The following is a 23,932-nucleotide window of genomic DNA, read 5'->3' on the forward strand; positions in this document are numbered from 1 at the left end:
ATCCGTTACCCCTCATTTCGGATCTATTCTCCAGAGTTAAAGGTGCTTGCTGGTTTACCAAGCTTGACCTCAGGGGGCGTATAATCTTATTCGCATTAAGCAGGGGGATGAATGGAAGACGGCGTTTAATACTCCGGAGGGACATTTTGAGTACCTGGTGATGCCTTTTGGGCTCACTAATGCCCCTTCTGTCTTCCAGTGCTTCATGAACGATATTTTCCGAGATTTTGTCGATAAATTTTTGATTATCTATCTGGATGATATTTTGATATTCTCCAAGGATTGGGATTCTCATGTGGAACATATACGGACTGTGTTCCGGATCTTGAGGGAGAATTCCCTGTATGTCAAAGGATCTAAATGCCTTTTTGGAGTACAGAGGATTTCTTTTTTGGGATTTATTTTGTCTCCGTCAACTATTGAAATGGACCCGGCCAAGGTACAGGCCATTTACGATTGGGTTCAGCCCACTTCTTTGAAGGCCCTCCAGAAGTTTTTGGGTTTTGCTAATTTTTATCGGAAATTTATAGCAAAATTTTCTAGTATTGCCAAGCCATTGACTGATTTGACTAAGAAGGGTGCTGATGTGTTAAATTGGTCTCCGGAGGCTGTTTCTTCCTTTCAGGAGCTGAAGGGAAGATTCACCTCCGCCCCGGTTTTGCGGCAACCTGATGTCTCACTTCCGTTCCAGGTAGAGGTGGATGCTTCTGAGATTGGTGCAGGAGCTGTTTTGTCCCAAAAGGATCCTGTAACATCTAAAATGAATCCCTGTGATTTCTTTTCCCGAAAGTTCTCTCCATCTGAACGTAACTATGATGTGGGGAATCGGGAACTGTTGGCCATGAAATGGGCATTTGAGGAGTGGAGACATTGGTTGGAGGGAGCTAAGCATCAAGTCGTGGTCCTCACTGACCACAAGAATTTGATTTAACTAGAGTCGGCTAAGCGCTTGAACCCTAGACAGGCTAGGTGGGCCTTGTTTTTTTACAACTTTTTTTGTGGTTTCTTTTCTTCCTGGAACTAAGAATGTCAAGGCTGACGCCCTCTCTAGGAGCTTCTTTGCTGATTCCCCTGTGGTGACCAAGCCTGCTACCATCTTAGGCGAAGGGGTAGTTCTTTCTGCCATCTCGCCCGATTTGAGACGTGCTCTGGAAGAGTTCCAGGAGGACAAACCTGAGCGTTGTCCCAGTGGAAAGTTGTATGTTCCTGACCAGTGGAAGAAGAGAGTGATGTCTGAAGTTTATTGCTCTGCTTTGGCTGGTCATCCAGGTATTTTTGGTACTAGAGATCTGGTGAGTCGGTCCTTTTGGTGGCCCTCCTTGTCTCGTGATGTCAGGAATTTTGTGCAGTCCTGTGGGACGTGCTCCCGGTCTAAATCGTGTTCTCGCTCTAGTGGGTTGTTGATGCCTTTGCCTGTCCCCAAGAGGCCATGGACCCATAATTCAATGGATTTCATCTCTGATATGCCTGTCTCTCAAAGGATGACTGTTATTTGGGTGATTTGTGATAGGTTCTCTAAGATGGTTCATCTTGTACCACTCCCTAAGTTGCCGTCTTCCTCTGAGTTGGTGCCCCTGTTTTTTCAACAGGTGGTTCGCTTGCACGGGATTCCTGAGAACATTGTATCTGACAGAGGAGTTCAGTTTGTGTCTAGATTTTGGAGAACTTTCTGTTCCAAGCTAGGAATTCAGTTGTCCTTCTCCTCGGCTTTTCACCCTCAGACCAATGGGCAGACAGAGAGAACAAACCAGACCTTGGAGTCATATTTGAGATGCTTTATTTCCGCTGATCAGGATGATTGGGTTTCATTTTTGCCCTTGGCCAAATTTGCTTTAAATAATACAGCTAGTTCTGCCACTTTGATGTCACCTTTTTTTGTAACTTTGGGTTTCATCCTCTATTCTCTTCAGGGCAGGTGGAGCCCTCTGCCTGCCCAGGTGTTGACACTGGTGGAGAGAATGCACCAGATCTGGGACCAAGTGGTAGATAAGTTCTCTCTCTCCCAGGAAAAGGCCCAGCGGTTTTCCAACCGACATAGGTTCATTGGTCCCCAGTTTAAAGTTGGTGATATGGTGTGGTTATCATCAAAAAATATTGCTATGAAGGTGGCTTCTCCTAAGTTTAAGCCTAGATTTATTGGACCTTACAAGATTTTGGAGATTATTAATCCGGTCTCTTTTCATTTGGCTCTTCCTGTCACATTTAAAATCCATAATGTGTTTCATAAGTCCTTGTTGAAGAGGTTTGTTGAACCTGTTGTTCCGGGGGTGGCACCTCCAGACTCTGTATTGGTCGAAGGTAACATGGAATATGAGGTAGAGAAAGTACTGGATTCTCGTCTGGCGAGACGGAGACTCCAGTATTTGGTGAAGTGGAAGGGTTATGGTCAGGGGGATAATTCCTGGGTCTCTGCCTCTGATATTCATGCCAAAACATTGGTGCGTGCCTTTCATCGGGCTCACCCTGATCGCCCTGGTGGCGTGGTTGAGGGTTCGGTGACCCCTCCTCAAGGGGGAGGTACTGTTGCGAGTTCATTTTCCCCTTCACTACTGAGGCCCGATGAACTCCCTCTTCTGGTAAGGAAAGGTAGTGAGCCTGATTATCTGGCACCTGAGCCTAATGATGATGACTGGCTGACTGGAGTTTCGGACTGGATATAAGGCTGCCGACGCCCTTCTGCCCTGCGGGTGATTTCTCTGTGGGATCCTTGGAGACCAGTCTGAATTCCTGCTCCTCTAAAACTAAGTTTTTCTGCTGTTTTTTGCATTTGTGCTTTGACTTTGCTTTGTTTTTCTGGATTTCTGCCATTCCCTGCTGGGGTGAGCTGAATTCCTTTAGCTCTGTCTTCTGAAAATACCGGAGTGCTGATATAGTTTTTGAAGCCTAGCTGCTTCAGGGTCTTTTTCCATATCAGCTGTTGGCTTATGTCTTTGATAGGGTTTTGGCAGATTGCAGACAGCAACCGTCCTTTCCTGTCCTGTTTAGTTTAGCTTGGGCCCCATCGTTTGCTCAGCCTATCTTTCTATCTGTGTGTTTTTTCATCTTGCTTCACCGTCATTATATGTTGGGGGCTGCCTTTTACTTTGGGGTCTGCTCTGGGGCAGTTTAGATTTCCTTTTCTGTCTTTAGGCTATTTAGCTCTCCGGCTGTGATCGAGGGGTCTAGGGCACCGTAGGAACCCCCCACGGCTACTGCTAGTTGTGTTGATAGGTTCAGGGGTCTGCAATCTGATAGTTGCCAACTTCTCTGGTTTTCTGGACGTAGCTTCTATTTTTGTGTCTGCCTCCTACGGTGACTCATTCATAACACATAACAATATTGTATCTTGCAGTTATTAGGTTCTTTAGAAGGACATAGATCTGGGGATTTGATTCTGATGGAATATAGGCTGAACTGGATGGAAAAATATCTTTTTTAGGCCTTGCTAACTATGTTACTATATTACAATGTCTCCACTTTTGGACAAATCGAGCATCATGAGGCAGTCAGAGCAGCAGCAGTCCTGGCTTTCTGTTAATGTTCAATACGTCCAAAGGCAGGAACAGTGAAGCTGCCGCTGATTAAGCGCAGGGCTTGTGTGATTTAACAAACTCACATAAGCCCCGGGAAAGAAAGTCTTGACACCACTGAAATGGAGCCGGCGCGCCAGAGGAGTATGAGTGTTTTCATTTTATTGAGGCCAAACATGAGGAATGAGTTCACTGAGAAAGTATATATACTTTACACACTATACGTATACACACTCGCTCTCCAAGCCTCTCATTTCTACGGGTTTCATCGTCCTCACCAAAGACAACTCATCAGGAGACTATTTAATACTGACCTATATTCAAGCGAGACTAGATGAAGAAAACCCTCATGTTTGCTGACAAAAGATAAAACTTAATCTTTGTTAATTTCAAATTTAAAACTATACCCATAATACACCCCCTGAAGGTTAGTCAGAAGGTGACTAATAGATGAAACGTATACCACACGTTTCAGTGTGTAGGGTGAGGTGACGTATACACACTCACCCTCCGAGCCTCTCATTTCAATGGGTTTCATTGACCTCACCAAAGGCAACTCATCAGGAGACGATTTAATATTGACCTACACTCACTGGCCACTTTATTAGGTACACCTGTCCAACTGTGTGTTAAGACTTAATTTCTAATCAGCCAATCACATGGCGGCAACTCAGTGCATTTAGGCATGTAGACATGGTCAAGACAATCTCCTGCAGTTCAAACCGAGCATCAGTATGGGGAAGAAAGGTGATTTGAGTGCCTTTGAACGTGGCATGATTGTTGGTGCCAGAAGGGCTGGTCTGAGAATTTCAGAAACTGCTGATCTACTGGGATTTTCACGCACAACCATCTCTAGGGTTTACAGAGAATGGTCCGAAAAAGAAAAAAAATCCAGTGAGCGGCAGTTCTGTGGCCGGAAATGCTATGTTGATGCCAGAGGTCAGAGGAGAATGGGCAGACTGGTTCGAGCTGATAGAAAGGCAACAGTGACTCAAATTGCCACCCGTTACAACCAAGGTAGGCAGAAGAGCATCTCTGAACGCACAGTGCGTCGAACTTTGAGGCAGATGGGCTACAGCAGCAGAAGACCACACTGGGTACCACTCCTCTCAGCTAAGAACAGGAAACTGAGGCTACAATTTGCACAAGCTCATCGAAATTGGACAGTAGAAGATTGGAAAAACGTTGCCTGGTCTGATGAGTCTCGATTTCTGCTGCGACATTCGGATGGTAGGGTCAGAATTTGGCGTAAACAACATGAAAGCATGGATCCATCCTGCCTTGTATCAACGGTTCAGGCTGGTGGTGGTGGTGTCATGGTGTGGGGAATTTTTTCTGGGCACTCTTTGGGCCCCTTGGTACCAATTGAGCATCGTTGCAACGCCACAGCCTACCTGAGTATTGTTGCTGACCATGTCCATCCCTTTATGACCACAATGTACCCAACATCTGATGGCTACTTTCAGCAGGATAATGCGCCATGTCATAAAGCTCGAATCATCTCAGATTGGTTTCTTGAACATGACAATGAGTTTACTGTACTCAAATGGCCTCCTCAGTCACCAGATCTCAATCCAATAGAGCATCTTTGGGATGTGGTGGAACGGGAGATTCGCATCAGGGATGTGCAGCCGACAAATCTGCGCCAACTGTGTGATGCCATCATGTCAATATGGTCCAAAATCTCTGAGGAATGCTTCCAGCACCTTGTTGAATCTCTGCCACGAAGAATTGAGGCAGTTCTGAAGGCAAAAGGGGGTCCAACCCCTTACTAGCATGGTGTACCTAATAAAGTGGCCAGTGAGTGTATATTCAAGCAAGACTAGACAAAGAAAACCCTAAAATCATGTTATCCGAAACAGTCAGAATACTAACCACATATTGGCAGACCCCACACCTCAAACTATATACTTTGTAAGTTTATAAGCCACTCCAGTGTCAGGAACAGATAGTATGTAAAAATACAGTATATACCGCTCAGGGAAGACAACTTCCAGAGATCATTTCATATTCATACTAAATGTCACAGATCTCTCAGACATTATGATTGCACATATCTCTAGTCTTTATAATGATATTGCACTCATTCCTTGACAGACCGCAGCATGGCCATTAGTTAGAAGCTGCTAATGATCTTCGGAGCAGGTAAGTGTTCTCTGAGTGGTATACATTGGGCCGTCTGAAAACGGAGTTTAGTCTAGGACAATTTGTCTGCACTACTAATTGACAGCTGTTACAATACCAAACTAGGGCCGTCCCTATAGGAGGAAAAACACAATAATTATACAGTGCTTTCACATACTATCTATTGCTGACACTGGAGTGGCTTATAAACTTACAAAGTATATAGTTTGAAGTCTGGGATATGCCAGACTGTTTCGGATAACATGATTTTGGGGTTTTCTTCGTCTAGTCTCGCTTGAATATAGGTCAATATTAAATGGTCTCCTGATGAGTTGCCTTTGATGAGGTCAATGAAACCCATTGCAATGAGAGGCTTGGAGAGCGAATGTGTATACGTCACCTCACCCTTTACACTGAAACGTGTGGTATACGTTTCATCTATTAGTCACCTTCTGAATAACCTTCAGGGGGTGAATTATGGGTATAATTTTACAATTGAAATTAATAAAAATTAAGTTTTATCTTTTGTCAGCAAACATGAGGAATGACAAGAGGTAACACATTTAAGAAGATCCAATTTTGGTTAAAACTATTCCAACATTATGAACATAAAGGCTTCTCCCTTAGGTGACATCTCTGATACTTATTAACAGTTGATTTACGTCCCACATGAAAAAGACTTCTCCTATGTGTGATTGCTCTGATGTCTAACAAGATGTTCTTTCCGGTTAAAACATTTCCCACATTCAGAACAGGAAAAAGGCTTCTCCCCTCTGTGCATTCTTTGGTGACTATCAAAAGTTGTTTTCCATCTAAAACATTTCCCACATTCTGAACATGAAAAAGGCTTACCCCCTATGTGAGTTGTCTGGTGGTTAACTAGACTTGTTTTCCATTTAAAACATTTCCCACATTCTGAACATGAAAAAGGCTTCTGCCCTGTGTGGGCTCTCTGGTGGCTATCAAGAACAGATTTCAAGTTAAAACATTTCCCACATTCTGAACAGGAAAAAGGCTTCTCCCCTGTGTGAGTTCTCTGGTGGCTATCAAGATTCACTTTCTGGTTAAAACATTTCCCACACTCTGAACATGCAAAAGGCTTCTCCCCTGTGTGAGTTCTCTGGTGGCTGTCAAGATTCACTTTCTGGTTAAAACATTTCCCACATTCTAAACATGCAAAAGGCTTCTCCCCTGTGTGAGTTCTCTGGTGGCTATCAAGATGTTCTTTCCGGTTAAAACATTTCCCACATTCGGAACATGCAAAAGGCTTCTCGTCTGAGTGACTGCTCTGATGTCTAACAAGATGTTCTTTCCGGTTAAAACATTTCCCACATTCAGAACAGGAAAAACGCTTCTGTCCTCTGTGCGTTCTCTGGTGGCTATCAAAAGTGGTTTTCCATCTAAAACGTTTCCCACATTCTGAACATGAAAAAGGCTTCTCCCCTGTGTGGGTTCTCTGGTGGGTATCAAGATTCACTTTATGGTTAAAGCATTTCCCACATTCTGAACATGCAAATGTCATCTCCCCTGTGTGAGTTCGCTGATGCTTAACCAAATCTGATTTATGTGTAAAACATTTCCCACATTCTGAACAGGAAAAAGGTTTCTCCCCTGTGTGAATTCTCTGGTGGGTAACAAGACTACCTTTGTGGTAAAAACATTTCTCACATTCTGAACAGGAAAAAGGTTTCTCCCCTGTATGAATTCTCTGGTGGCCATCAAGAACTGATTTCCGTTTAAAACATTTCCCACATTCTGAACAGGAAAATGACTTCTTTGGTTTAGGAGCAGTTTGCTTTGTAATGCCTCTTTTGTGACTTTGATTTTCCTTAGTAGTCGGTAATGAATCAGAAGATGGGACCTGTTTCATAGGATCAAATGACAGATCTTTGCTGTGAATGGATGATGGTGTATCTGGAGTAAAAGCAATCTCTTCAGTTGTATCTTGTAGGATCTCAAGATCATCAGAATTAAAAATTGAAGATGTCAGCTGTCCCTCTGATCCCCTGGTACAGTCATCTGCTAAGACAAAAAGCAATTATTTTTTAATAAAATATCCTTGAGCTTTATATTTTTGAACACTTCTACTTAAACTGTCCATAAAAATGGCAAGCTGTGTAAAAAACTATTCACCAAGAAAAAAAGATAGTTCACAGTCTAATAGAAAACCTTATAGGATGAACCAGTAGTGCGTGGTGTTCAACTGTTTGTTCATTCTGCCTCCCAAATATAGAATTATAAGAAAACAATCAATGTTACGTAGGCAAAAATAATACCAATTCTCCGGCCACAAAAAAAACAGTTCCCATTCAGGTCCATCTGTCAATGTAAAAACAGTGGTTCCCACACTATTAGTAGCTCAAACAGGGTTTCTATTCTATAAACCAATCCAGCAAAATCCGCTCTCACTTCTGAGTCTTGTAGTGTGCCCAAACAACATTTAGGATCTCTGCATTTAGCAATATTATAGTGAGAAGAGTCCACTTAATTTATGGTGTGTGTCTCCTGGAGCACAATCTAGGCACTATGTGCTGGGTAATAAAATGGCAAATGTCTAATTTTCACTCTCCAACATCCACTGAGTGTTAATTTCCGGAAAGTGGCTGTAGAGTCAAAATATTCACTCCTCCAATAGATTATAACCCTCAGTGAATTAATTTATAAAATGGAATCACTTTACGAGGATTTAGACTATTCTGGTTTTCAATCATTCAGTTATACTAGGGCTTCTGCATATGATATGTCTAATCTCATCTGGGATCTGTTCCTGGTCTACAGCTGGAGTAATCTGCTCCCTACTTCCACCAACGGGAAACTACCACACCCTACTAAACCTCAAAGCATACTGCCAGATTCTGCAAGATACAGTGTTGTTCTCCTTTGGGGTTTAGTCGTCTGTGCTCAGCTCACAACTTGTGTATTTGTTTTCTGTTGTGACCGTGGCCCGTTTATTCACTACTCTTTTGTCTTCTAATTCTGTCCTTCTGGTTCTGACCCAGCTACCTGACTATTCTTCTTGCCATCTAATACCACAGAATAGCAGGTAACGCCATGGTCCAAGTCTAGGGGTCCATGTGTAAGTCCAGATCCATGTATGGGTGTTAAAGGGCGATGAACAAGGCAATCCTTGGGATATGGAAAGCAGAGAAGGTAGTGGCAAGCATGTTCATGGTGGACGTCTTTTGAGCTGCCAGGTGACCACAAACAGTGCTCCCAATACATTGTGTCTGCAAACTATTCCAACAAGATCTGCATTCAAATAGCTAAATGGCGCTCCTTCCTTTCTGAACACTGCCATGTGCCCAGACCGTAGTGTACAATAGTATATAGGGTATTGTGCGAAGTTAGAAAATAATCTGTAAGATCCATTTGTTTTCTATTATCCTTTGTGAATAATTCCAAAGTTATCACCACATAAAGGGACACACGTCAGATTTTAAAAATGGGGCCTGACTAGAAACACAAAACAGGTTGCGGAAGTGGTTAAACCCGAGTATTTTGGACACTAATTACTGTAGTCAAAAACTGAGTATAGACAATAACACATCTACTGAAATAATCAAACTCAACTGTCTTCATCAGTAATAAATGAGTAACTAGTGGTGAAACCTCTCTGGGGTAATTAGAGGACAGATCTCGGTGACTTCACAATCTAAACTATCGTAATGGCCAATATTTTCTGTCAGATGAGATTCAAGAAGAAATATTAGACATTTAAAGAGAACTGTGTATAATAGTGCAGAGATGTCTTAAAGGGAACCTGTCAGCAGGATTGTGCTCAGTAACCTACAGACACTGTCAGGTCGGCGCCGTTATACTGATTACATTGACACCTGGTGATGAAATCCGTCTTGTGGTCGTTGTTTAATCTGTATTTGTAGTTTTCAGTTAATGAGATTCTCGTGCTCTGGGACGGGGTTGCGGGTGGGGCTGTGGGCGGGGCTTTATGTGCTTCTCTGATTACATATGCACCTGTATTGGCTTATGACAGGTTCCTGATCCCTCAGTGACCTGCCCCCCATTATTACATAATGCATATAATAGTGTTGATAATGCCTATAATATTGTGGCTATTGTGAAGTTTATAAAATTACATCCAGCAAAATGTCACCGGTGATGGCGCCGCCTGAGTGGTAGCATCTATAAGTAAGAGATAGATGATACTGGACAGGTGCCGCCGGTGTTCTTTTGCTGGAGTAAACTGGAGCGGCATTCATTTATGGTGGACCATTGAAGCTACTATCAGTCCTGACCAGAAGATTAGAGAAAATAAAATTATAATATTGCTCCCCATTTCAGGAGAGATTGTGCAGTAATCTGAATTCCTTAGGATTGAAAACAATGTAATTTATGACGTGGAGTGAATCCATGAAACCAGGGCTCAAGCCATGCCAACACATCTCCTGCAGGTGTGAATAAATGCATATTACAGCCATCAGCCACGCACAGCTTAGAGATATATCATGGCTCAGGTGTAATGGTTTTTTGTAGATAATAATAATTTTTATAGCGCCGACATATTCCGTAGCACTTTACATTTCAGAGGGGATTTGTACAGACAATAGACATTACAGCATAACAATAATCACATACAGTAGATTATAACAAATACCAAGAGGAAAGAGGGCCCTGCTCGCAAGCTTACAGTCTATGAGGAAAGAGGTAGACACGAAAGGTGGGTGGTAACAGTTGCCCTGATTGTATGGACCAGCCATAATGTTAGGTGTGTGACAGTACGGACACAGAGGGCTAATGGATGCATAAAGCATGTGGGAACATGATGCGGGAAATCTGGTTATGGTAAAACTTTTGGCTGTGCCACACAGGGATGGATTAGGTTAATGTGTTGAGGCGATAGGCCAGTCTGAATAAATGCGTTTTCAGGGCACGCTTAAAATTGTGGGGATTGGGGACTAATCGTATTGACCTGGGAAGTGCATTCCAGAGAATTGGCGCGGCACGTGTAAAGTCTTGGAGACGGGAGTGGGAGGTTCTGACTATTGAGGATGCTAACTTCAGGTCATCAGCAGAATGGAGGGCGCGGGTAGGGTGGTATACTGAAACAAGGGAGTTGATGTAGGGTGGTGCTGAGCCATGGAGGGCTTTGTGGGTGAGGGTAATAAGTTTATACTGAATTCTGGAATGGATGGGTAGCCAGTGTAATGACTGGCACAAGGTAGAGACATCGGTGTAACGATTGGTGAGGAATATGATCCTGGCTGCAGCATTCAAGACAGATTGGAGAGGGGAGAGTTTGGTAAGAGGGAGACCGATTAGAAGAGAGTTACAATAGTCGCGACGAGAATGAATAAGAGAAACAGTAAGAGTTTTTGCAGAGTCAAAAGTAAGAAAAGGTCGAATTCTAGAAATGTTTTTGAGGTGCAGATGACAAGAGCGAGCCAGTGATCGAATGTGGGGGGCAAAGGAAAGCTTGGAATCAAGTATGACCCCAAGACAGCGGGCCTGTTGCTGGGGAGTAATAGTGGAACCACCAACAGAAATAGCAATGTCGGGTATAGGTACATTAGTAGAGGGAGGAAACACCAGGAGTTCAGTCTTTGACAGGTTCAGTTTCAGATATAGTGAGGACATGATATTAGACACAGCGTTTAGACAATCGCCGGTGTTTTCTAGAAAGGCTGGCGTGATGTCAGGAGAAGAAGCGTATAATTGGGTGTCATCAGCACAGAGATGGTACTGGAAACCAAATCTACTGATTGTTTGACCAATAGGGGCAGTGTACAAGGAGAAGAGGAGGGGGCCTAGAACCGATCCTTGGGGGACCCCAACAGTAAGGGGAAGGTGAGAGGAGGAGGAACCGGCAAAAGATACAGTAAAGGAGCGGTCGGAGAGATAGGAGGAGAACCAGGAGAGAACGGTGTCCTTGAGGCCAATGGAACGGAGCATAGTGAGGAGGAGCTGATGATTCACAGTGTCGAATGCTGCAGAGAGATCCAAGAGAATTAGCATGGAGTAATGACCATTTGATTTAGCTGTTAGTAGATCATTAGAGACTTTAGTGAGGGCAGTTTCAGTGGAGTGTAAAGAGCGGAAACCGGATTGGAGAGGGTCGAGAACAGAGTTTTCTGAGAGATAGCGGATAAGACGGGAGTGTACCAGGCGTTCCAGGAGTTTAGAGATGAAGGGAAGATTAGAGACAGGTCTATAGTTAGCGGCACAGTTTTGGTCGAGGGATGGTTTTTTAAGTAGTGGATGTATGATGGCATGCTTAAATGAGGAGGGAAAAATACCAGAAGAGAGAGAGAGGTTAAATATTTTAGTTAGGTAGGGGTGACAGCAGGGGAAAGGGACTGGTGGAGATGTGATGGAAATGGGTCACTGGTGCAAGTAGTTGGGCGAGAAGATTCAAGGAGCCTGCTTACTACTTCTTCTGTGACTGGTTCAAAATCAGAGAGAGTGAACTAGATGCAGTGGGGGAGGGAGGACAGTGCATGGTATGAGGTGATTGGGAGATAATTTCCTGTCGAATCTGGTCAATTTTTTCTTTGAAGTAATTGGCCAGATCGTCAGCTCGGAGCTCCGTGGTTGGGGCCTGTACTCTTGGATTGAGTAGAGAATTAAAAGTGTCAAAGAGACGTTTCGGGTTATTGGACAGTGAGGTGATGAGGGTGTTGAAATAGGTTTGTTTGGAGAGGTGAAGGGCAGTGTTGTATGTTCGAAGCATAAACTTAAAATGGATGAAATCTTCGTGTAGATTGGATTTTCTCCACAGATGTTCGGTGCACCTGGAGCACCGCTGCAGGAAACGTGTTTGCACCGTGTGCCAGGGTTGTCGCCGTCTGCGTTGTGGTGTTCTATTTATAGGGGGTGCAAATTCATCCAGGGCACTTTGAAGTGTTTCATTGTAATGCTTCAATGCAGAATCAGGACATGAGAGGGAGGAGATAGGGGCCAATGAAGACTGTAAGTTCTTCATAAGTTTCTGGGTGTTAATGGCCTGTATGTTTCTATAAGTCTAGACAGTGGGGGTGACCTGAGCAGCCTGGCAGTTCTTGATAGAGAATGAAAGAAGATTGTGGTCAGAGAACGGGAGAGGGGGGTTTGCAAAATCATCCACTGCACAAAGCCGAGAGAAGACCAAGTCGTAGTTTATCACAATCCTTGAAATTAGTTTTAATACAAATCAAAAAGTCAGGATAAATGGAAACTCTTGTTCTTTCACAGAAATTCAGTTGCACATTTAATGTTGTCGATCATAAAAGCAAAGTTTGGCCAGAAAGACTGGACCTGGTCTTGTAGGGACCATATGAGCACATTCAGCAGCACAGAAGGGAGAGAAGGTAGATTCATCCAATAAGATATTGGGGATCTAGGAAGTCAACATCATCATTACCCTCCGCTTTCTCTTACAGACCCATCACAGCACTTTTCAAGTGATTTTCTAAGGCTAGTTTCACACTAGCGTATCTACTCGCAGCACACAGCGCCGCTAAGCCCCGCCCCCTCCGGTCATCTCCTCCCTACCATCGCTGCATGCGATCTGCACACCCTATCTTTAGCATAGGGTGCGCAGACCGAGCGCTAGTAGGATTTTTGCGTGCACTGTGCACTTTTGAAGGTGCGCCGAGCGCACCAAAATGCAACATGCTGCGTTCGACGCACCTTCAAAACTGCGCAGCGCACGCAGAAATCCTACTAGCACACGGTCAGCGCACCCTATGCTAAAGATAGGGTGTGCAGCGATGTGTGATAGTAGGGAGATGACCGGAGGGGGCGGGGCTTAGCGGCGCCGTGCGCTGCGTGTAGATACGCTAGTGTGAAACTAGCCTAACTTGTCAGCAGATCCTACATACGTTGTCATTTGGCTTTGTAGTTTACAGACCTGGGAAGGTTACGGTCTCTTCTCATCCCAGAGGGTAGGCAGATCTTCCAGGTGGCAAGTTCTATAGAAAAGGGCTTTCAATGCCCAAAAGTCATTTGAACAGTTTTGAGAGGAGGAAAATGTTGTGGTGTTGAGGCCAAATGGTGATCACACAATTGTGATATGGCCGGACTACACCACCTATATATCAGCCACAGCCGGTGACTGAGAAGAATCTCAATGCAGGAATGAATGTGTCGCATGGATTTATGTCTTTTTACATCAATTAAGGAATGTGCACCCCAGACCTTGTGGGGGCATTACAACACAGAACATAGACCCCAATCAGAGGACAATAAAACATTCACACTCCTTATCTATGAACTGTTCCAATATTTATGGCCACAACTGTTTATCACTCTCCTATAATGATAGCTCTGCTTTATGTCACTTCATCTTCAATGTCATCCGCTCAATGCCGACTTTTATTCCCCATTGACTTGCATTGGGGTCGGGTTTCGGACGAAACTCCGACTTTTTTTGCCCTAGTCGGACCAGTTTCATCTGAAACAAATTTTGTTTCATGAAACCCGAGCCGACCAAAGTCGCTCAACTCTACTTGAAAGCTTGCAGTGTGTTACAATCTTTTCAATTAGCCATTAAAAGGTATCAACCACTGAGGACTCTCAATTCTAAATACTGTACACTGCTCAAAAAAAAAAAAAAAGGGAACACTCAAATAACACATCCTAGATCTGAATGAATGAAATATTCTCATTGAATACTTTGTTCTGTATAAAGTTGAATGTGCTGACAACAAAATCACACAAAAATCATCAATGGAAATCAAATTTATTAACCAATGGAGGCCTGGATTTGGAGTCACACACAAAATTAAAGTGGAATGTTGAGAGTGTGTGGACCCCATCTGAAATGTCATGTCCATAAAACAAGTCAAAACGAGGCTCAATATTGTGTGGCCTCCACGTGCCTGTATGACCTCCCTACCGTACAACTCCTGGGCATGCTTCTGATGAGGCGGCGGATGGTCTTCTGAGGGATCTCCTCCCAGACCAAAGCGTCCGCCAACTCCTGGACAGTCTGTGGTGCAACGTGACGTTGGTGGATGGAGCGAGACATATGTCCCAGATGTGCTCAATCGGATTCAGGTCTGGGGACCGGGCATGCCAGTCCATAGCTTCAATGCCTTCGTCTTGCAGGAACTGCTGACACACTCCAGCCACATGAGGTCTGGCTGTTATGAATGGGTCACCGAGGAGGGAAAAAAAAACCAACAAGCTAAGTCTCAGAAAACCAGAGAAGTTGGTAACTATGCAGATTGCAGATCCTTGAACTTAACCGCACAACTAGCAGCAGTCGTGGAGCGTTCCTACGATGGTCCTAGATGCCTCGTCACAACCGGAGCGCTACATAAGCCTAAAGCAGGGAAAGAGGAAAACTAACTGCCCCAGAGCAGACCTCAAAGGAAAGACAGCCCCCCACATGTATTGACGATGAAACAAGATGAAAATACAAACAAAGGCAGGAAAATAGGCTGAGCAAACGATGGGGCCCGGCTAACTAAAAAGGACAGGAAAGGAAAGACACTGTCTGCAATCTGCCAAAATAACCTACAAAAATATTGTCCAACACTTCTGATAGCAAAATTAACCCTGAAGTCACTAGACTTCAACACCTATATCAGCACTCTGAAATATTCTGAGACAGAGCAAAAAGAGGCCAATCTAATAAGAGACAAAAAGCAGATTGGCAAATACTGATACATAGGAGTGGAAATTCAGCATAGCCCCAGCAGGGGCAGGCTGATTACACAAGAAACTGAATTGGCCAACAAGCGCAAGTGTGAACATTAGCAAAAAACAAACTTAACTTGAGAAGACTGGAAGAGAGCTGAAGTCCAGGACCTGAGAAGCAGACTGAATCACCAGCACCAGGATAGGGCGTGGGCTGTCTTATATCCAGTCTGATACTCCAGAGGTCCAGTCGTTATCTTCCTCATCAGGTGGCAGATCACTACCACTTAAACCAACCTCACTACCTCCTGTCACCACCAGAGGGAGAACGGAAGGGGAACTCTCAACTAGTGGAGCAGAAAATGAGTTAATAACATCTGGCATTCTATTGCATTAGCAGGAACCCAGGGCCAATCACACCATCATATTGTCTCGCAAGGGGTCTGAGGATCTCATCTCGGTACCTAATGGCAGTCAGGCTACCTCTAACGAGCACATGGAGGGATGGGCGGCCCTCCAAAGAAAGGCCACCCCACACCATTACTGACCCACTGCCAAATCGGTCATGCTGAAGGATGTTGCAGGAAGCAGATCGCTCTTCACGGTCTCTGCAGACTCTGTCACGTCGGTCACATGTGCTGAGTGTGAACCTGCTTTCATCTATGAAGAGCACAGGGCACCAGTGGCGAATTTGCCAATCATGGTGTTGGGCTGTGAGCACAACCCCCATCTGTGGCCGTCGGGCACTCAGACCTTCCTCATGGAGTCGGTTTCTAACTGTTTGTGCAGACACATGCACATTTGTGGCCTGCAGGAGGTCATTTTGCAGGGCTCTGGCAGTGCTCCTCCTTGCACAAAGGCGGAGGTAGAGGTCCTGCTGCTGGGTTGTTGACCTCCTACAGCCCCCTCCACGTCTCTGGGTGTACTGGCCTGTCTCCTGGTAGCACCTCCAGCCTCTGGCCACTATGCTGAGACACAACAAACCTTTTTTGCCACAGCTTGCATTGATGTGCCATCCTGGATGAGCTGCACTACCTGAGCCACTTGTGTGGATTGTAGAGTCCGTCTCATGCTACCATGAGTGTGCGCACAACCAACATTCAAAAGTGACCAAAACATCAGCCAGAAAGCATTGGTACCAAGATGTGGTCTGTGGTCCCCACCTGCAGAACCACTCCTTTATTGTGTGTCAAGATCCCACTGCTGACACCGCTATGTCACCGACGGGGGGATGTGACCTTTAGGCACACACGGCTATCACATGTGCAGGGGGTCTTATCTTAGTTATACCACAGATGTCACCATGTGATAAAAACAGCAAGCTAGTCTTGCCCTAACAATTTACAGCAGGGGGGTTTATTTTGGTTATCCCACCACTGCCACAATGTTACAAGCTGTCGGGATTTATGGGAATCCCACTTTCTCAGTTCCACTTTGGAACTCGTAGCTCTCCGGCGCCCACCTTATCCTCAGGTCAGTCAGGGAGCTACACCTAGAATAATTAGTCGCCGGACGGGCTGCTTGTTGTGCACTGGCGATTAGGCCGCTGCAGTGAGGGAATTATAAATGCTTCGTCCGCAGCCACACAATCAGCTTATAAAACCCCTTCTGTCACTGCCAGCTAGCCCACCCAGCCAAATCACACTTCGCTGCCACCGGCTACGATTCTCTTAATCAATAAGTTAATTAAGAGGGTCCGTAGCAAACCTCCAAATTAGTAGCGTAATTAGCTTATAGGCTCATGAATTCGTCACAGAGCAAGGAGCCGAACTAATAAATTTTATAGAAGATAAAAAAAAGGCTTTACAAAATGAGACAATAGGAATACGTACAATGCAATTAAAAATAAAACAGGGTTAAAGAAGAAAACACTCACATGGTACTTAGATCATTTCAGGCAAATCAGGCAGAACCATGCTGGGGGGGTGGAGCCAGACATCGTAGTTCATGGATGACGTCTTGTGGCACAGAGCTCCCAAGCAGCAACTAACTAGGGTGGATCAGTTGCAGACTTATAAGTCTGGGCTTGTGACATCACCAAAAGGGGCTGTCTGGTGATGGTTCTCCCCTTACTCCTGGAGTTAGAATCTGACTACAAAACTTATAATAACTATATCTTGCAGAGGGTACCTCATATAAACACGCACATAGTATCATCTTTTCCAGCCTGTCGAAGGCAATAATTCAAAACCAAACATGCAGTAATTATGTCTCACTGTTTAAGAGAAATCCATTTCTCGGTTTCTGTTGGGGCTAGAACTTGGCAAGAACCACCGTAGTGATGCCGGATCGGAGCTTGTCGCAGAAATGTCCGTTTCATTTTTCTGTCGCGAATGGGGACCGAGGTAGGCCCATTTTAACTATCTCCCATATGTATCGATGAGGGCACGTTTCAAAGGAAATTCTTTCCACTAGCTAATTAACATTCCTTTGGAGAGGGGGGGGGGTGACAGGAAAGACCTGGTGTAAGGTTACCAGCTGCAGGCACAGAGCTGCAATGTGTGACGAGGGGGGTCACATCTGCAGCGTGTGACAGCCATGGATCGGAACGGTCAGTGTAGTGAATGGAAGATTAAGGAATGTTCTGGAAAAGTCATACATATTTTACATTACCATTACAGTGTGTCTTGATAATTGCCAATAATTCCATCTGTTGTCTATTCCATTTGTACAACAGCATGTGAAATTGATTGTCAATCAGTGTTGCATCCTAAGTGGACAGTTTGATTTCACAGAAGTTTGATTTACTTGGAGTTATACACTGTTGTTTAAGTGTTCCCTTATTTTTTTGAGCAGTGTATATTTCTATCTACTGGCTAACACGGTACAAAGATACATATCTTTCCTGTGAGAAGGATCTGTGACTTCTCTGCATTTAGTGGTTACTACTCACCTGGGTAGTCATATGTAGGAATCTCCTCTTTACACCACTCATCACCCCTCACATATGTCTCTGTAGTATTAATATGGGTCAGATTTTCACCCTGAAACAAATACTGTAAAAGTCACAGACAGATGGAGAAGTCACATCTATGATCAGCTCTAATCCTGCCATCTCCACCTTTCTCATTACACAAGTATAAAACATATAATACTGGTGGATAAAAGAAGACTGAGCACAAGACCTTCACAGCCGATCTCATGACACCTTCTCTCCATCTACCTGATGATCCTGAGGAACATTGGGATCTTCTTGTTTATAATCCTTTGGAAGATGAGGACGGGGACTTCTCTCTGGTGTTGTTCTCTTACTGGATAGATCTGGAGGAAATACATACAGGGACTGAATTAATTCTTTACATACATATAATTATAGGCCGTGTGTATTTAGTCCTGTCTATTACCTGGTGATGTGAGGGGTTGGGGAACCTCCACCATGACGTCCTTGTACAGATCTGTGTGTGCTTCTAAATAATCCCACTCCTCCATGGAGAAATAGACAGCGACATCCTGACATCTTATAGGAACCTGACATAATGATAATGTCATCCCCCCGATCCCTTCATAGTGTTACTGTGTAATGTCCCAGCATTCCCAGCAGTGTCACCTCTCCAGTCAGCAGCTCAATCATCTTGTAGGTGAGTTCTAGGATCTTCTGGTCATTGATGTCCTCATGTATCAGGGGGTGAGGTGGAGGCTCCGTGATTGAGCTCTGGGGTCTTCCCCATCCCTCAGACACAGGGTCCTGACAGCGCTCACTAGAGGTCTTCTTCACTACTGTGTAATCCTGGTTATGGAGACACATTAATAAATCTCACTACAGACATTTCCAGAGTCCTCACCTCTCCAGTTCTGTCCATCTGTTATTCCCATAGATAAGAATGATGTAATGTGACGTCATCAGAATCTCTCACCTCTCCTGTAAGCCGGAAGAGGATCTCTAGGGTGAGGTGTAATATTCTCTCCGCCATCTTGTCTCTGTCCATATCCATCTTTGATGGGTAAATCAGGAAAATTGTCTTATGTAGAAGATCTTCACTGAGAGGATCCGATATTGTAGAGACCTTAATGAGAAGATGAGCCGATGGAACATCATAAAATCCTGTGTAATAATACAATTCCTGGAGATAATAAGGGAAACATATGAGGAGATTTATTATTTTACAGTATTTAGTTTCCTTCTTTACATCTACTAATAAAACCTATATATTTAGGCCACAGACAACAAGCAGTTTCCTCCTCGGAGTCGGCAGCTGAATACGTTTCTCATAGACTCATCTTCCATAACGCTAATTCTCGTCTCATTTACCGACACTGGAATCGGCATTAGCAATACTGCAGGAGACATTCATTACACGTGACAGGAGGAATAACTACTTCATGATGAGGACGACGAATTCATCTTCTACTACGGCTCTAGAAACAGATTTGTCCAGAGTCCGCCACTGACTCCATCCCCACCGGCCGTCTATATGAAGGTTTCCCGTCTTCCCTGCACTGTAATCTTCTATCATGTTAGATCTCAGCTCTGAGTCACACACAGAAGTTTGAGGCTTTTAGAAAAGATTTTTCGTTTGCACAAACACAGCAGTCAGGAATTATCTGATCCCAAAGCCTCCATGTACAGTGATTTATGGGGATATTTCTGGCCTTAGGCTTTCCTATATTACAAGAAAAACACAAGAAAAAAGATGATATTAAAATGTTTCTAAAGAAAATTAGCTCCAACAATTCTTGTAAAAAAAAAAAGCAGAAGACATTTTATTTTTTCACACAATAAACAATTGAAAAAATTAACCCTTTTGGGACCCAGAACATAGATTTACACACAGAGACGGCACAGGTGCGTCTGCAACAAAAACCCTGGCAATTTATCCACTTGCTGCTGTGAAAAGCAAACATGGCATCTAAGGGTACCGTTACACTTAGCGATGCACCAGCGATCCCGACAACAATACGACCTGGTAAGGATTGCTGGTACATCGCTACATGGTCGCTAGTAAGCTGTCAAATGGGCAGATCTCCTCAACGATGCAGCAACGATCCAGCGATCTGTATAACGACCTTGGCGGTCGTTGGGACCTTGTCACACAATACTATTCTGACGATTCAGACCTCCATAAGCGTGAGTTCTGCGTCGCCAACGAGGTCGCTAGTCGTTGACTGGTCATGGTGTCAAACCGCGATTCATGCTGGCCAGCGGTACACCAACGATCAAAAAATGGCCTGGGACATTGGCGCACGATCAGCGAGATCACAGCGGGGGGGCGGTCGCCGCTATGTGTCACACGTAGCGAGATCGCGGTGGCGTCACAAAAACGGTGACGTTTCAGCGATCTCGCCAACGATCTTGCTTAGTGTGAAGTACCCTTAAGAAGGTGTGACAGAATTCGTCTGAATGCCCTCCACCCCCAAGTACTCGATAGTATGGGGCGGCCTAGTTACTACAATACTTACACGCCTAATAATGGTGTCTGGGCTGTAATCTATTAGGCCGGGCCAGAGGCAGCATCCAATAAGTTACCTTTTATCGCCCCCATACATATTAGACTAAAGTTAGATGAAATCACTGATTTCGGGGGGTTTGGCCGACCATATAATGTATTTCAGAGCCTCCCGACAGATGATGTCAGGGCAGAGAAGGATCTGGCATCCTGAATTTCAGAGGATAATCCGTTTGTTCTTCCTTTAGATAATCCTCCTCTAGAGGAGTCTGGAGGCGACTCTCCTACAGACCACAGGAAAGCTGGAATATTTGTATGTATGGGGGAGTCGGGAGAGATAGCCGTCTGCCAAATGACCGTTCAGCCAACACTTATCTCATGTATATGGGGCCGTTAGTATTACACTGACAGGTAGTGATGGTACACGGCACTACAGTAGTACAGTGCATCACCGGAGCCATCAGAGGCTTGTATGTTGTATGATCGCACTGATCAGAGGGGTTTAAAGAATGGTTTAAAGTGGAAAAAAATATCACAGTTTCAGCAACAAGAAGTATCCGTCACAATATGGAAAACAGAGTCACTGCACAATGTGAGTTACGTCACGTCCATAACTACTTTATTATACTCTATTATCCTATACACCGTGGTGTAGATAGAAATCACAGGTCCCACAGCAATAGCTGGAATTGGGCCCCCTAAAGTAAAGAAAAAAAAAAAAAATCTATCTAAATATATAGATTTGGCAGAGTAATATCTCCAGACCGCATGCTGCTGTTGTACTTGGCAGGCCTGCACCAGATGGTATGGAGATGAATGAGGGATACCAAAGTTCAAAAATAAACTTTACTTAATAAGAACTTAGTGAGAATATACATCAGATAGGAGGCACATTATAAAATGCTTCTTCTGCATTATGCAGAGTCAGGAACTTTCCGCTTACATGTGGCGGTACATAACTTCTTATAAGCCAAATAGTCCAGCAAACCTGAGCTAAGGACCTCATCCTGCTCTTTGTTTCCACTAGTCTCTCTGCTGGCAATCCAGATTCTCACTGCCATTATATCTTTACTTTCCTTCAGAACTACTATCTGATGTCTCTCTCCTGGCACACACCTTATCAATTCAGGAGGACCGCAATCAGCCAGATCAAAGGTCTGTATTTCTCACTTATTCATCCCTATCTGTCTCATCACAAGGAAATGGTTCTCCTGTGTGCCTATGTACCTCAGTATGAGGGCTCTAACACGGTATTATGGCCACTACAGCACCTCACACCACAACCTTCTACAGAAAATAAGGACCCCCAGTCAGTATGGAGGCATTTACAGTCCACCACAACCCCTTACTCAGTATAATGTCCCCTACCAGCCACACATTCAGTACGAAAGTCCCAACAGCTCTTCTCTTAATATGATGCCACAACAATTCCTGATATTTGAAAAAACAAAAAAAAAACAAAAAAACACACTACTCCCCCAATCCTGCTCCCGAGGTGAACTGCTCCAGTCTGTGCACTGTGAGTACTAAGGCTCCATACTACAGGTGTGATGTAGTGACGACATTGTGTCTGCAGTGCACAGTCTCAGACTCACAAGTGAAGACTGAATGGTGGATCAGGAGCTTCCGACTCCGATTCACTATTCTATTCAATGGTATCACCGTCATGGGAATGTGGATATCTCTGAAATTGTGATGATGGGAAGGAGAGGGTGACCAATACTACACCCCACCGAGCCCTGTCAATTCATAGGCACCATAGCAACCGAGTGGGCTACCGTTATGGATGATACACTCTGCCTATCCAACTATAAATATCTCATAGATCCTGGGTTCATTAGAATCTGCACCAAGAATGAGGCTAAGTGAGTATTTCTTAATTAGCTGTGAGGTTGTGGGTGGGGTGGATGGTACCATATTGAACATGTAGGGGCTGTACTGTGCAAACATTAAAAGGTGGGGGGAAGGCAGTACTGTGGGAACATTATTCTGTGTGTGGTGGGATAATAGTGCTATGGAAACATTATACTGTGTGGAGAGAATGGCGGTATTGTGAGAAGATTATACTGTGTGTGGTGGGATGGTGGTACTGTGAGATTATACTATGTGTGGGGGTATGGCGATATTGTGGAATACAGGATTTTGGTTGCTTACCGTAAAATCTGTTTCTCAGAGTCTTCATTGGGGGACACAGGAACCGTGTGTGCTGCTGCCACTAGGAGGTTGACACTACGCATGAAAAAAATTTTACCTCCGCCTCCGCAGCATACACCCCTCCGACCGGCTGTAGGACAATCAGTTAGTGAAAAAACAGTAGGGGGAGACATCATATAAGTCATCATATATTCATTACAAGTAACAAAATAATGGGAGGGCACTGTGTCCCACAATGAAGACTCTAGAAACAGATTTTACGGTAAGCAACCAAAATACTGTTTTCTCTTTCGTCTCATTGGGGGACACAGGAACCGTGGGACGTCCAAACGCAGTCCCTGGGGTGAGAAAAGACAAACTTCCTTCAGGTCGGAGAACTCACCACTGCCGCCTGCAAGATTCTTCTGCGTAGGCTGGCGTCCGCTGAAGCATAGGTATGGACCTTATAGAACCTTGAAAAGGTATGCACGGACGACCATGTGGCTGCCTTGCACAACTGCCTGGCTGATGCCATGTTGTGTACTGCCCAGGAGGCGCCCACCACCAGGGTTGAATGGGCCTTGACCCCAGCAGGGGACACCATGTCCTTCACTCAGTAGACTTCCAGAATTGCCATTCTGATCCAGCGGGCAATTGTTGCCTTAGAGGCTGGCAGGCGTCTTCTCACCCCAATGGGGATAACAAAGAGCAAGTCTGCCTTCCTGAAGGGAGCGGTCCTTGCCAGATAAGGGTCTATCGCCCTGACCAGGTCTAGCTTAATCAAAGAACGCTCCAGAGGATGGGTTGGAGCGGGACAAAATGACGGAAGGATTATATCCTCGTTCAGGTGGAAGTCCGATACCACCTTGTGAAGAAAGTTAGGAGGCCACAAAACCACCTTGTTCTGGTGCATAATTAAGAATGGAGGGCGACAGGACAATGCCGCTAATTCTGAAACCAGCCTAATAGAGGTGATGGCTACGAGACATACCACCTTCCAGGACAACAAAGACATGGTGGCTTCCTGGAGGGGTTCAAATGGTGAATCTGTCAAGGCTTCCAAGACCAAGTTAAGATCCGATGGAGCCACTGGGGGTCTGAAAGGAGGGGCCGCATGTGCCACTCCTTGCAGAAAGGTCTCAACCTGTAAGCAGGAGGCCAAATTTCTTTGAAAAAGAATAGGGAGAGCAGATACCTGGCCTTTCA

At 44.6% G+C, this 23,932-nt stretch overlaps 1 protein-coding gene across 9 annotated transcripts in view; it reads right to left on the minus strand.

Annotated features, from left to right (window-relative positions):
* Positions 1-3,654: 3,654 nt before the first annotated feature.
* Positions 3,655-23,932, minus strand: part of LOC141059286 (uncharacterized) — a 49,135-nt gene continuing 28,857 nt past the window's right edge. For 3 of the 9 annotated variants that reach the window (XM_073555613.1, XM_073555611.1, XM_073555610.1), the window contains exons 2-7: positions 19,064-19,213; positions 18,757-18,936; positions 18,554-18,677; positions 18,373-18,470; positions 18,103-18,205; positions 3,655-7,655 (exon numbers count right to left, since the gene is read on the minus strand). In XM_073555613.1, coding sequence (XP_073411714.1) covers positions 6,319-7,655; positions 18,103-18,205; positions 18,373-18,470; positions 18,554-18,677; positions 18,757-18,936; positions 19,064-19,141 — 1,920 coding nt within the window. In that variant the 5' untranslated portion in view covers positions 19,142-19,213 and the 3' untranslated portion in view covers positions 3,655-6,318. Of the gene's footprint in view, positions 7,656-18,102; positions 18,206-18,372; positions 18,471-18,553; positions 18,678-18,756; positions 18,937-19,063; positions 19,271-23,932 lie in introns of all 9 variants that reach the window. The other 6 variants (XM_073555609.1, XM_073555612.1, XM_073555605.1 and 3 more) reach the window with 4 other exon arrangements.

The sequence above is a fragment of the Dendrobates tinctorius genome, unplaced genomic scaffold (assembly GCF_039654945.1).
Source record: "Dendrobates tinctorius isolate UK_male_01 unplaced genomic scaffold, ASM3965494v1 ptg000226l, whole genome shotgun sequence".
NCBI classification, from domain to species: domain Eukaryota; kingdom Metazoa; phylum Chordata; class Amphibia; order Anura; family Dendrobatidae; genus Dendrobates; species Dendrobates tinctorius.